The 13,690-nt window shown below is 42.1% G+C and overlaps 1 protein-coding gene across 2 annotated transcripts in view; it reads right to left on the minus strand.

The window, feature by feature from the left end:
- Nucleotides 1-13,690, minus strand: part of FILIP1 (filamin A interacting protein 1) — a 240,896-nt gene that overhangs the window by 114,116 nt on the left and 113,090 nt on the right. For both annotated transcript variants that reach the window (XM_030199051.1, XM_030199052.1), the window contains exon 2: nt 9,492-9,776. In XM_030199051.1, coding sequence (XP_030054911.1) covers nt 9,492-9,770 — 279 coding nt within the window. In that variant the 5' untranslated portion in view covers nt 9,771-9,776. The remainder of the gene's footprint in view (nt 1-9,491; nt 9,777-13,690) is intronic.

Here is a 13,690-nt window from a genome sequence, read left to right on the forward strand (position 1 = left end):
TCCCACTTAGTCACCTCTCCCCTCTCCAGTCGGTTCAAAACTCTGCTGCCCGTCTCATCTTCCGCCAGGGTCGCTTTACTCATACTACCCCTCTCCTCAAGACCCTTCACTGGCTCCCTATCCGTTTTCGCATCCTGTTCAAACTTCTTCTACTAACCTATAAATGTATTCACTCTGCTGCTCCCCAGTATCTCTCCACACTCGTCCTTCCCTACACCCCTTCCCGTGCACTCCGCTCCATGGATAAATCCTACTTATCTGTTCCCTTCTCCACTACTGCCAACTCCAGACTTCGCGCCTTCTGTCTCGCTGCACCCTACGCCTGGAATAAACTTCCTGAGCCCCTACGTCTTGCCCCATCCTTGGCCACCTTTAAATCTAGACTGAAAACCCACCTCTTTAACATTGCTTTTGACTCGTAACCACTTGTAACCACTCGCCTCCACCTACCCTCCTCTCTTCCTTCCCGTTCACATTAATTGATTTGATTTGCTTACTTTATTTATTTTTTGTCTATTAGATTGTAAGCTCTTTGAGCAGGGACTGTCTTTCTTCTATGTTTGTACAGTGCTGCGTATGCCTTGTAGCGCTATAGAAATGCTAAATAGTAGTAGTAGTAGTAGTAGTAGCCTGGCTGCATAAGAATAGTACAAAGAGTTTATTGAAAAAAACAAAACATCAACATGGTAAAATAGGAATTTCTCAGATATAAAAGAGGCTTCCTAGAAAAATTAACAGTGATGATTATTGCTGCTATGAAATGACCATTAATATATACACAGTGGGGCTCATTTTCAAAAGAGAAAAACATCTAAAAAGTGGCAAAAAGCAGCGTTTGGGCGTTTTGCTTGCCAAAATGTTCAAATTGCTATTTTTTTTTTTTTTGCAGACATTTATCTATGCAGTTCGTCTGTAATGAGTTTAATTCACAAGGGGGTTTGTCAGGGGCGTGCTGGGGTGGGATTTGGGCATTCCTAACACTTGGATGTTTTTCTGCCATAATGGAACAAAGCAAAAACACCCAGGACTAAAACTAAGATGTTTTGAGCTAGACCAGGTTTAATAACAACTAAGCCATAAAAAAGGGCCCTAAATGACCAGATGACCACTGGAGGAATAAAAGAATGGACCCCCTTTACCTCCTCCAAGTGGTCACTGACCCCCTCCCACCCCCGAAGATGTAAAAGAAACAGTACATACCAGCCTCTATGACAGCCTCAGAAGTTATGACCAGTCCTATTAGTGCAGCAAGCCGATCTCTGGAGGTGTCTAGTGGTCAGTGCAGTGCACTGTGGAGAAGGGGACCCAGGCCCATACTCCACTCTAACTGTTACACTTGTAGTGGAATGTGTCAGCCCCCCCTCTAAAACCCACCAAAACCTACTGTACCCACATATAGATGGCACATGCAGACAAAAGGGCTATTGTACAGGTGTATAGTTGGGTGCAGTAAGTTTTTGGTGGGTTTTAGGGAGCTCCCCATACAATATAAGTACATAAGTATTGCCATACTGGGAAAGACCAAAGGTCCATCAAGCCCAGCATTCTGTTTCTAACAGTGGCCAATCCAGGTCACAAATACCTGGCAAGATCCCAAAAATGTACAAAACATTTTATACTGCTTATCCCAGAAATAGTGGATTTTCCCAAGTCCATTTAATAATGGTCTATGGACTTTTCCTTTAGGAAGCCGTCCAAACCTTTTAAAAACTCCGCTAAGCTAACCGCCTTTACCACATTCTCTAACAACAAATTCCAGAGTTTAATTACACGTTGAGTGAAGAAATATTTTCTCCGATTCGTTTTAAATTTACTACATTGTAGCTTCATCGCATGCCCCCTAGTCCTAGTATTTTTGGAAAGCGTGAGCAGATGCTTCACATCTACCCATTCAACTCCACTCATTATTTTATAGACCTCTATCATATCTCCCCTCAGCCGCCTTTTCTCCAAGCTGAACAGCCCTAGCCGCTTTAGCCTTTTTCCTCATAGGGAAGTCGTCCCATCCCCTTTATCATTTTCATCGCCCTTCTCTGCACCTTTTCTAATTCCACTATATCTTTTTTGAGATGCGGCGACCAGAATTGAACACAATATTCGAGGTGCGGTCGCACCATGGAGCGATACAAAGGCATTATAACATCCTCATGTGTACCTGGGAACTTTTATGTGAAATCCACTGCAGTGTACCTAGAGTGCCCGACTGCTTTGCTAGGATATTTGTATGGCTAGTCTACTAAGAATGCTGACTTGTCTTACATTCCAATGACTTGATTTTGTGCGTTTTTCACTGGGACTTTTTTTATTTTTTTAATGGATCAAAAAGATAAACACACAGAGCACAAAGACATCTAGAAAATAGCCATTTTGAAAAAATAATAAAGATAAGACATTTTACTGTTTCGAAAATGGCTATATTTGCCACCTGCATTCTGGGCGTTTCGAACAAAATGTCCAAAGTCCAAAAATGCCCCTCAGTGTGTCACTAGTGCTGAAGTCAGTCTTGCAAATAGATGCTACTGCTTACTTGATGGTTGGGATGCTCTGCCCTCTTCCTGGGGGCTGTGCAGGGCCAGCTCAACCATCAGGCAAGACTTGGTGGTCTTTCAAAAAGCAGCATCAAAGAAAAGCAATATATCCCGACAGCCACACTCACTTAAAGAGCAATCAGCACCTCCTTTAGCTGCAGGGAGAGGGGTGCACACACACATGAACCTCTTCACAAATGTGTTAATAAATTCCAATAATATACAAAAAAGTATGGGATTTGAAAGTGTGATGTCCAATTACACATTCTTATAGGATTGTTGCAGAAGGAGTACATATGTATTGTCACACTGGGACAGACCAAAGGTCCATCAAGTCCAGTATCCTGTTTCCAACAGTGGCCAATCCAGGTCACAAATACCTGGCAAGATCCCAAAAAAGCTCAATACATTTTATGTTGCTTATCTCAGAAATAAGCAGTGGATTTTCCCCAAGTCACTTTAATAATGGTCTATGGACCTTTCCTTTAGGAAGCCATCCAAACCTTTTTTTAAACCCTGCTAAGCTAACGGCTTTTACCACATTCTCTGGCAACGAATTCCAGGGTTCAATTACACAATGAGTGAAGAAATATTTTCTCCAGGTTGGTTTTAAATTTACTACTTACAGTAGTAACTTCATTGCATGCCCCCTACTCCTAGTATTTTTGAAAGGGTAAACAAGCAATATATGTCTACTCATTCCACTTCACTCATTATTTTATATTTCTGTCAAATGCCAATAGGTGGCACTTCTTTGAACGACTGCAGGCCCCTGCCCTAGCCAGTATGGTTTTCAGGCTATCAACAATGACTATGTATGAGAAACATCTGCCTGCATGTCTTAGTTCTATGCAAATCTCTCCCATGATTATTGACATCCCTACAGGTCAATTGGCTGGGGGTCCCTGAGCACAGGATTAGATGATCGGAGAGAGCAGGGGAAAAATATCTATCTTGGAATTACATTGGCGTTCCTGTTTGTCGTGTGCTTTTACATTTTCAGCTTCAACTACTGGAAAAGTTCATTTACTTTTGTTTACTCATATCCCTGTGAAAGGAAAAAACTGAATAATGCAGCACTGCCTTTGTTTCATTCTTGCCTGGCTGCTACACCAGCCCACCACAGACAGACTTGCTGGTATTTAAAGAATGACACATTCTGAGATGGCAGAATAAGGATAAATATGTCAAAGGATTTAAAACACCCACTGTTATCTGTACAGAAATTGTTTTCACACAGAGGGGCTATTTTTTTTCCAGGCATTTAATCTTGGAACTCTGCCAAATGGAACAATGGATGTGAAAAAAAAGAGTCCAAAAGGGAAAATTAGACACATAAGAACATAAGCGTTGCCATACTGGGACAGACCAAAGGTCCATAAAGCCCAGTATCCTGTTTCTAACAGTGGCCAATCTAGGTCACAAGTATCAGGCAAGATACCAAAAAAATAAAACAGATTTTATGCTGCTTATCCTGACAGCTGTACAGAGAGGGTCAAAAGTACAGAACAAAGTCCAAATAGCAAAAAAAGCACCAAGAGCCTTCAAAATAGGGACACAGTTTCTTTAATCACATAACTTGAACATCAGTCTTCTATAACTGACCCAACACAGGCCGTGTTTCGGTGCACAGCGCCTGCATCAGGGGTCAAATGTGTGACGGTGTCAAATTGTTGAAATGTGCAGAGAACGAGCTTTCTCCCTTACACATGTATTCATAGCACAGATGGTCCCTTTGTAATTGAATCAGTGAAACAAACCATATGATGCTTATCTTAGAAATAAACAGTGGATTTTCCCAAGTCCATCTTAATAATAACTTATGGAATATTCTTTTAGGAAATTATCCAAACCTTTTTTAAACCCTGCTAAGCTAACTGCTTTTACCACATTCTCTGGCAACGAATTCCAGGGTTCAATTACACATAGATGAAGAAATATCTTCTCCAGGTTGGTTTTAAATTTACTGCTTATAATAGTAACTTCACTGCATGCCCCCTACTCCTAGTATTTTTGGAAAGGGTAAACAAGCAATTTATGTCTACCAGTTCCACTTCACTCATTATTTTATAGACCTCTATCATATCTCCCCTTAGCTGTCTCTTCTCCAACCTGAAGAGCCCTATCTGCTTTAGCCTTTCCTCATAGGGTAGTCATCCAATCCCCTTTATCATTTTGCCACCCTTCTCTGTACATTTTCTAATTCCGCTCTATCTGTTATGAGATATGGTGACCAGAATTGCATACAGTATTCGAGGTGCGGTCGCACCATGGAGTGATACAAAGGCATTATAACATTCTCATTTTTGTTTTCCATTCCTTTCCTAATAATTCCTAACATTCTATTTGCTTTCATAGCTGCCGCTGCACAATGAACAGAGGGTTTCAAGGTATCATCAATGATGACACCTAGATCCTTTTTTCTGGTCAGTGACTCCCAATGTGGAACCTTGTATCACATAGTTACGATTTGGGTTCCTCTTTCCCACAAGCATCATTTTGCACTTGTTCACATTAACCGTCATTGGGATGCCCAGTCTCGTGAGATCCTCTTGCAATTTTTCACAATTCTCTTGCGATTTGACAACTTTGAATGATGTTGTGTCATCAGCAAATTACCTCACTAGTTACTTTCATCGCTAGATCATTTAAAAATATGTTAAAAAGCAGTGGTCCTAGCACAGAGCCTTGGGGAACCTATCTACCCCTTTCCATTGAGAATACTGACCATTTAACCATACTCTTTTTTTTTAAACTTTTAATCAGCTCTTAATCCACAATTGGACATTACCGCCTGTCCCATGACTCTAATTTCCTCAGGAATCTTTCATGAGGAACTTTGTCAAATGCCTTTTGAAAAACCAGACACACAACTCTCTGTAGCTGCTAGAATGAGGCACCAAACGAGTTTGGCTGTTCCTACATTTCACATTTGATCCGTGAAGCAGGCGGGCTTTTCCGCCAAAACAAGGCCCGTGTTGGCTCCTGTGTTGGTACCTTAATAAAAACTTGTTTTGGATACACCACGTGTGGAAGCCTTTTGTGTTATCCTTTACTTCTCTGCTTCGATTTGGACTTCCATAGAAGATTCTTCCTGTTATCTTGTCGGTTTTGGAAATGTCATCCCCCCTCCCCCCCCATAGGTAAGTTGCCCCATTGTTGCCATTCCAAATATTTCTGTCTAGAGATGCCACTGGGCCTTAGGTGTACTCAAAAAGGTTGTAAGGAATATGTGCAGGATGGTTTCTGCAGAAGATCACACGCAATAACACTGTTAGCACATGTTAAGTAGATGAATAATCGGAAATTTTTTTTAAATAAAGATTTCTTTCCTATCAAAACATTCTCAAATCCTTCAAAAACCTATGCTTGCAGGACTTGCACCTATGATTCCATAAAATGAGCACATGACTCAAGTTAAGTAGTCCTATTTTCCATCTCTTTGAATTTCACAACTGATACCTGGATAAGCTCATCAATTGCTTTACAGTTCCAACCACAGATCTCTCAGGCCCTGATACACAAAGTTTACCATGCTAGCAACGTCCGATTTAGACTGGTTCTAGCCAGTTTAACATTCACGTTATTCAGCAAGGGGTTATGCATCGATCATACCGTTTGCTATAGCAGCCAATGACAATCCTATGCAAATGTATTACGATAAGCTGATTAATATTAAAATGAGAATTCCGAGAAATGCACAGAAAGATGCACCTACCTTTAATATGCAAAATTTTCCGGGAAGTCTGGAGCTGTCGTAGCATGATGGCGACTTCTCAGCAGAACAGCCTGCTGTCATATTTTAATAGTATTTGCACGTGTGTGTTAAATATGCCATGTGCATGTGTCCTGCACATAACAGTACTGTGAAAAAGTTGTCATGAGAACAAAAATAAAAAAAGGTGGAAGCACACTGTGGAGGTGAGTCCATTGCACCCACAGCTGGAAAAAAAGCTACACACGGCTTTCATACATGCACATTTAAACAATGAACCCCCCGGGGCATAAATGTTGTCATGGAACCCTGCAACAAGAAACTGTAAAAAAAAAAAAGTCACCATGGAAGGCTGAATCACGTTGTGGAGGTGCATCCACAGAACACGCACACACAGTTGTAGCTTTTATTTCCTCGGGCATTCGTATAACATCAATGCTTAGCGAGTGACTGTTTTATGCATGTGCTAGGCATTTTCCCTACCTAGTTGCTTGCTGAAATTTGCTGCAGGTCATTTGCATGTGATTTCCTTTGAGCTTTGCTCACAATTTTGAAACTGGTAACTTCAACCGCGGAGCTAAACGCACGCAATTTTTTACGGTGACTTCTGAGAAACTGTAGGGGGTAAACACCCTCCCCACTCCCCATCAGTGTTTCACAGACTTTCAATCTGCTGTGCAGGCTTTTGATATCATCTGACTGCACTGTATTCTGTGCTTGAACGAAATTCTTGCTTAGCACTATGAAAGACTCTTGGCTATTACTCTGGGGCAGGTTTTTATCACTGCTGATGGAACAGCTCAGCTCTATGACAGTTTCAGTCATACCACACAAAACTATTCCCAACCTTTATCAATGAGGTTATTCAAGACACACTATACATTTTAGAAGATGTGCTCATATATACAACAGACAACCATGGATGCAACAGTCTTCTTCTATGTCCGGGCTTGTAATTACAACACGATTCTTCAACCAATAGTCGAAAGTGACAAACCTAAATTGTGAAAAAAAATCATGTGCACTTAACTTGCCAAAATAGCAGCAATAGATAGGGTCCCGACATGGTCCATGTTTCGCCAGAGCTGTCTCAAGGCACCCCAAATGTTAGGAATTATTAAGAAAGGAATGGAAAACAAAAATAAGGACATTATAATGCGACCGTACTTTAAATATTGTGTTCAATTCTGGTCATCGCATCTCAAAAAAGATGTGGAGGGGCATTTTTGAAAGGGACATCCAAATTTCGATTTGGATGTCCTTGCAAAATGTCCCAATCCAGGGGCAGGGAAACCCGTATTTTTGAAACAAGATGGACGTCCATCTTTCAAAAATACCGTCAGGGACATCCAAATCCTTACATTTCGCCATCCCTAGACATGGACGTTTCTGATTTTAGGCGATTTTCGAAACCAAGGACGTCCATCTCAGAAACGACCAAATGCAAGCCATTTGGTTGTGGGAGGAGCCAGCATTTGTAGTGCACTGATCACCCTGACATGCCAGGACACTAACAGGGCACCCTAGGGGGCACTGCAGTGGACTTCATAAAATGCTCCAAGGAACATAACTCCCTTACCTTGTGTGCTGAGCCCCCAAAACCCTCCCAAAACCCACTACCCCCAACTGTACACCACTACCATAGCCCTTACGGGTGAAGGGGGGCACCTAGATGTGGGTACAGTGGGTTTGTGGTGGGTTTGGGAGAGCTTGATGTTTCCTCCACAAACGTAACAGGTGGGGGGGGGGGGATGATGCTGGGTCCGCCTGTCTGAAGTGCACTCACCCACTAAAACTGCTCCAGGGACCTGCATACTGCTGTCATGGCCCTGAGTACGACATCTGAGGCTGGCATAGAGGCTGACACAAAATATTTTTACAGATGTTTTTTGAGGGTGGGAGGGGATAAGTGACCACTGGGGGAGTAACGGGAAGTGATCCCCGATTCTCTCCTGTGGTCATCTGGTCATTTTGGGCACCCTTTTGTGCCTTAGTTGTAATAAAAACAGGTCCAGGTGAAAACGTCCAAGTGCTCGTCAGGGACGTCCTTCTTTTTTTCGATTATGGGTCAAGGACGTCCAAGTGTTAGGCACGCCCAAGTCCCGCCTTTGCTATGCCTCCGGGGCGTACCTGTTCCGGGGCAGAGAAGAAGCATGGAACAACAGAGGACAACCGCGCGCGGCACCCCCCCAGCGGCGTGCACCCGGGGCGGACCGCACCCACCCCCCCCCCCCCAGGAACACCACTGTATTTTGTACGTTTTGCATCTGGATGTATTTGTTTGAAAATGGACCAAAAAATAAAACATCCAAATCACAAAACATTTTTCCAAACACCATTTTCAAAAGGAAAAGATAGACTTTTTTTTTTTTTTTTTTAGAAAATGACCTTTCCTGTTCTGATTTTGGATGTTTTACAAAAAACGTCCAACCTCAGATGTCATATCCAAAAATGCCCTTTGTGCATTTGACTTGCCCAAAGTCACAAGGAGCAGCAGTGGGAATTGAACCCATGTTGCCAGGATCAAAACCCACTGCACTAACCATTAAGCCACTCCTCCTCTATTTTGGATGTTTTGCATTTGGACATTTTTTGTTCGAAAATGGACCCAAAAAAAAAATCCACATCCAAATCACAAAATGTTCAAATCACAAGACATGCATAGCATTTTTGAACACAAAAGATCGACATCTACCTTTTTCGAAAATGACCTTCTTTCCTGTTCAGAATTTGGACATTTTTGTAAAACGTCCAAATTCTGATTTAGACGTTCTATAGAAAATGCCCCTCCACGTGACTGACCACAGCAAATGGGGAATCAACCTCAATGATACATACTGTATATCTTCAAAGTTAAAAGCAAAATAGTATGGTTCAGCAAAAAGCACTTTTTTAGACTAGGGGTTCTCAACCCACTTCTTGGGACACACCTAGCCAGTTACATTTTCAACATACCTACACTGAATGAGCTAGATTTACACAGAATAGAATTAGTGCATGCAAATTTACCTCATACATATTCATTGTAGGTATGCTGAAAGTGTTACTGGCTAGGTGTGTCTAAGAATCCTGATTAACTGGGTGTGGCCTGAGGACGGAGTTCAGAACTCCTGTTGGAGAGTCCGTTTATTAAAGGCATACATCCTGCTGAGATACAATCTGTTATTTTATAGTGTGACTACCTGAAGAGGCAAGATCTGGAGTCAAGAAATACAGCAGAGAGAATGGAGAACGGATCTGTGCCTTACCTGCAATTCCCCTTCCATTATACTAAGCAGTTGAATCAGATCCTCTTTCGACAGTTCTATCGGTTTCTTATTGTTGCGATTGGCAGTCCCAGGCGATTTCAAGTGTTTTTTTACGGTTCCCGGCACTACCGTTTCCACCTCTTTCCATTGCTGAGGTTTGTTTTTCCTCCTGGCATCTTCTTGAGGGCTTTCATCTTCCACACTGCTGATGATAGATGATTTGGAGCTGGAGAAATGCCCACTTGATGAGCAATCTCCACCTTGGCTTCGTGATCTCATTCCCACCTAGGAATAAAGAAAAACACGAAGCTCAGCTTTGTTGTGATTATTTCCAAAGGCAAACCACAATGGTGAAATGTTGTTTTCACTAGGATTTCAGAAAAGTGGCTTCTGATTTTAGGTTATAGCCAGTAGTACTGTTAAAAACATTCCTCATACAAACATTTTTAAAATGGGCATTTAAACACCAGGATAACACCCTTTTCCTCTCATACTTATATATATAGCCTGATTGACCTTCCTCCACGAAATTCTGTGAGGTCGTCCTGCACCTATCTCAATCTACACTTTCCTAACTGCAGAAACTTGAGATACAAGCTGCTTTACGAGTCCCCGTTATTGGAACGCACTACCACTATTGTTAAGAGAGCTATCCGATCACAGCCTGTTCAAGAAGTCCCTAAAGACCTACTTGTGTGATCGATCTTGCTGCTTGACCGCCTGCAATTCCTCATCCCTTTATCCTTTTGTTTCCCTCCCTTCCCCTCTTCTGCCTTATTCTCTGTTGCTCTAGAATTACTATGTTACTATTTTACTTGAATGTTGTAAGCCACATGGAGACTGCCTCAGTGGGATATAAGTGTTCACAATCAAACATTTAAATGCCAAGTGACCAACTCACCTGCAAATGCGCAGTAGAGTCGGAACGCTGAGAGTGTAGAAGTCCAAGCCCCGCCTCCACCAGCAGTACAGCCCAATAGGGAGGAGGGCTTAGACATGGGCGTGGAAATCGGAGGAGGAGGGAGCAGGGAGGGAAGGAGGGGGCGGAACTGAGGGAAACAGACGCTGGGGGGGAGGGCAGGGGAGAGAGCAGGGTTGGTGAACGGGGGGGGGGGGAGGCCATAGGAAAACAAAAATCTAGCCTGTTGTTACGGGCTTAACGGCTAGTAAATAAATAAATAAATAAATAAATAAATAAATAAATACTTTTTCATCCCTCAACTGGCCTGCCTTGGATCCTCCACTTAGTTTTTTTTTTAAATCTTTTTCAATGTTTTATTGGTAATTTAGGGTTAGAGGGCTATTTTAGACTGCTTAATGACTGACACCTATATTGCTTCTGTATTTTACAAGTTGCATCTGAACAGACAGCTGAAACTACATATTTTCAATCAGTTTTACAGTCAGTGCTCATCTGGGTTTGCCAGCTGCTCAGGTTTCTTGAATATCTGCACTGGCGACCTATCTTGCAAATTTGGTTTGCGGTATTAAAGACTCTTTAGGATTGAATTCCCAGTTACCTTAGGAAGTTCTTGGTTTATATTCTTCCAGGTTGTGCTTTATGTTCTACTAACCAAGGGGATCTTTTACAGAGCCGCACTATCGTATTTAACTCGCGGTAAAAATCAGCAGGCGGTAAAAGCTGAGACGCCCATGGCATCTCAGCGTTTACCACCAGCTGATTTTTACCGTGAGCTAGAAACACTAGCACGTCTTTGTAAAAGATCCCCCCCGAATTTACTGGTCAATCATTCCCCCTTTACAATCTGAAAAGTTGTTAGTGACATGGGCTACAGCTTTCTCTGTTTCTGGGCCTTGTTTATAGAACTCTTTGCCTGATTATTTGAGAACTGAATCTAGTTTGTTACAGTTTAGGAAGCTATGAAAGGCTTTTTGTTTAATTAAGCAATGGGTTTGTAGATATCAATAGATTCGGGCCCCCAGCTAATGTTAAGAGCCTGGATGATGTAAGGAAGTGATGACTGTATGTATAGTGTATTATTGCTTCTTTTCCTGGTCTAAGACCTCTTAGCATTGCTTAGATGTAGAGACCAGTGATGTAATGATTGTTTATATAGCTAATCATTGTGTGTATATAGCTAAACCATTATATTTATCTTAATAATTGTAGATTTTAGGACCTCTAATAAAGGTTTCATTTATCTAATAAGAATCCAGGATTAACACATGAGCCTTTACCACTCACGCTGTGTGCTAATGGCAACATTAGCTCATGGGCATTAATACAAAAAATGGAAAATTGGCCATTTTATTGCTGCAGTAAAAATGGTCTTAGCACATGGAAACCCCCATGCAAACGCTATGGCCAGTTTTTGCCACAGCTTAGTAAAAGGCCTTCTTAGTAACTGCAAGGGAGGAATACAGGGGAGGGGGCAAAGGCATGGCTGACATTTATACAATTATCACTAAATTCTGTAAATGGTGCCTTAAGTTGTACATGCTAATTTGGTCACATGGCCAAATTGTGTGCACAACTTAATTGATTAACAAACCAATCAGCTCCGATAATTAGTACTTGATAACCAAATAGTGGTACTAATTGGTTTTAATTAGAATTTAAGTACACAACTTTCTAGGTGTATTCTATAACATGGTGTGCATAAATTCTAATGCGCACAGCCGAAAAGGGGGCATGGCCATGGGCGTACAACGTGCAGCTTGCAGGACGTCAGAAACCACCAAACCCAAACGAAGGAAGGAAGAAAGAACGGAGACTTCGGCTGGTGGGGGTTGTGGACCCCGCCAGCAAAGGGAGATGAGACGCGACGGCGGAGTAACCAAAGGAAGAAAGGAAGGAAGGATGGAGACTTCAGCAAAGGGAGGTGAGGCGCGACGGCGGAGTGACGGCAGGAGGAGGGGGGGTTCAAAGTAGTTGGAGCTGTCTTCCGTGAGAGGGGGGGTTTAAATTAGTCGGGCGGGCGGGGGGCGGGTGGCGTCATCGTTCTCTTCATCTTCAGCGGGGGGGGTGTCAGCGGTGCCGGGGGGGGGGGCTAAAATGTGCCCCCTCTCCTCGGCTCTGGCCCCCCCTACCGTTGAAGGTCAGATACGCCCCTGGTATAGACTCTTTGCTCTCTTATCAGGCTGCTAAACTAAGTAAAGAGGTTTCTTCCTTGATAGTTCAGGCATCAAGTTATGTCCATTTTAGACACTGTCTTAAAGACATATTTTTTTCAGAATTATGGAAGGAAAATAATGTATTAGTTTTTATTTGATTGTCAAGTTTATTGTATTTCTTGGGTTGTCCTGCCTCTTTCTATAACTCGCATAGAACTGTGAGGTTATGTAGGTATAAAAAAACAAAGTATTAAGTTATGTTATGTTATAATGTCATATCTACGCCTAGGTTGGGTGCCGGCATTACACTAGGTTTCAGAATACGTAAATCCATACTAACCTATTATTAGCGCCTTTGCTGAATACTAGTTTAGCAGAGATCTTTCCTGTACCTAACTTAGGGCTTCTTTTACAAAGCCACACTGGTGAGTCCCACGCGGCAAATGAGGAAGCCCATAGGAATTGAATGAGCTTCCTCTCATTTGCCACACTGAGAATCTGGAGCACGGCTTTGTAAAAGAGGCCCTTTGGGTGCCATTTGCTGAATCTGGCCCACAATGCTGTGGTACAAGCCTGGAATTATGTTTAGAACCGGATTCATGATCTATTGGAGATGGTGGAGATGGACAATCACATTATCTGAATTCTAGCACAGGGAATGCCTAGCAGAGGGGAAATGCAGCAATTATTGATAATGGGAAAGAATAGAAGAGCCATGAGGTCTTTATCTGCAAACAATTTCTTTGTTTCAAAAAAGGCCACTTCAGAGAAAGGAGTCATTAATGGAAACTAGGCTGAGGTTTGCGTTGTTCTATGATGTAGTAACTTGTGAGGTAGCAGCCAGTTTGCCTGCCAAGATCTAGGACGGTACCCAAAACACACAACGAAACATCTACAACAAAGAGTGAAGGAACGTAGCACATAGGTAGCTTACCACAGCATAGTAGGAAGGACTTACAAAATTGAGCAGAAGTGGTTATTTTCCTTGCTGGGGGGGATAGCAGTTAAGTTTAATTGGCTTTGGTTTAATAATTAGAAAAAAAAATACTTTTAGATTAAATGAAAAGCACACATTGTAAATACAGACTCCCAAAACATTTGTGAAACTAAAAATCAGGTATTTT

Source organism: Microcaecilia unicolor, chromosome 3 (assembly GCF_901765095.1).
Source record: "Microcaecilia unicolor chromosome 3, aMicUni1.1, whole genome shotgun sequence".
NCBI lineage: Eukaryota > Metazoa > Chordata > Amphibia > Gymnophiona > Siphonopidae > Microcaecilia > Microcaecilia unicolor.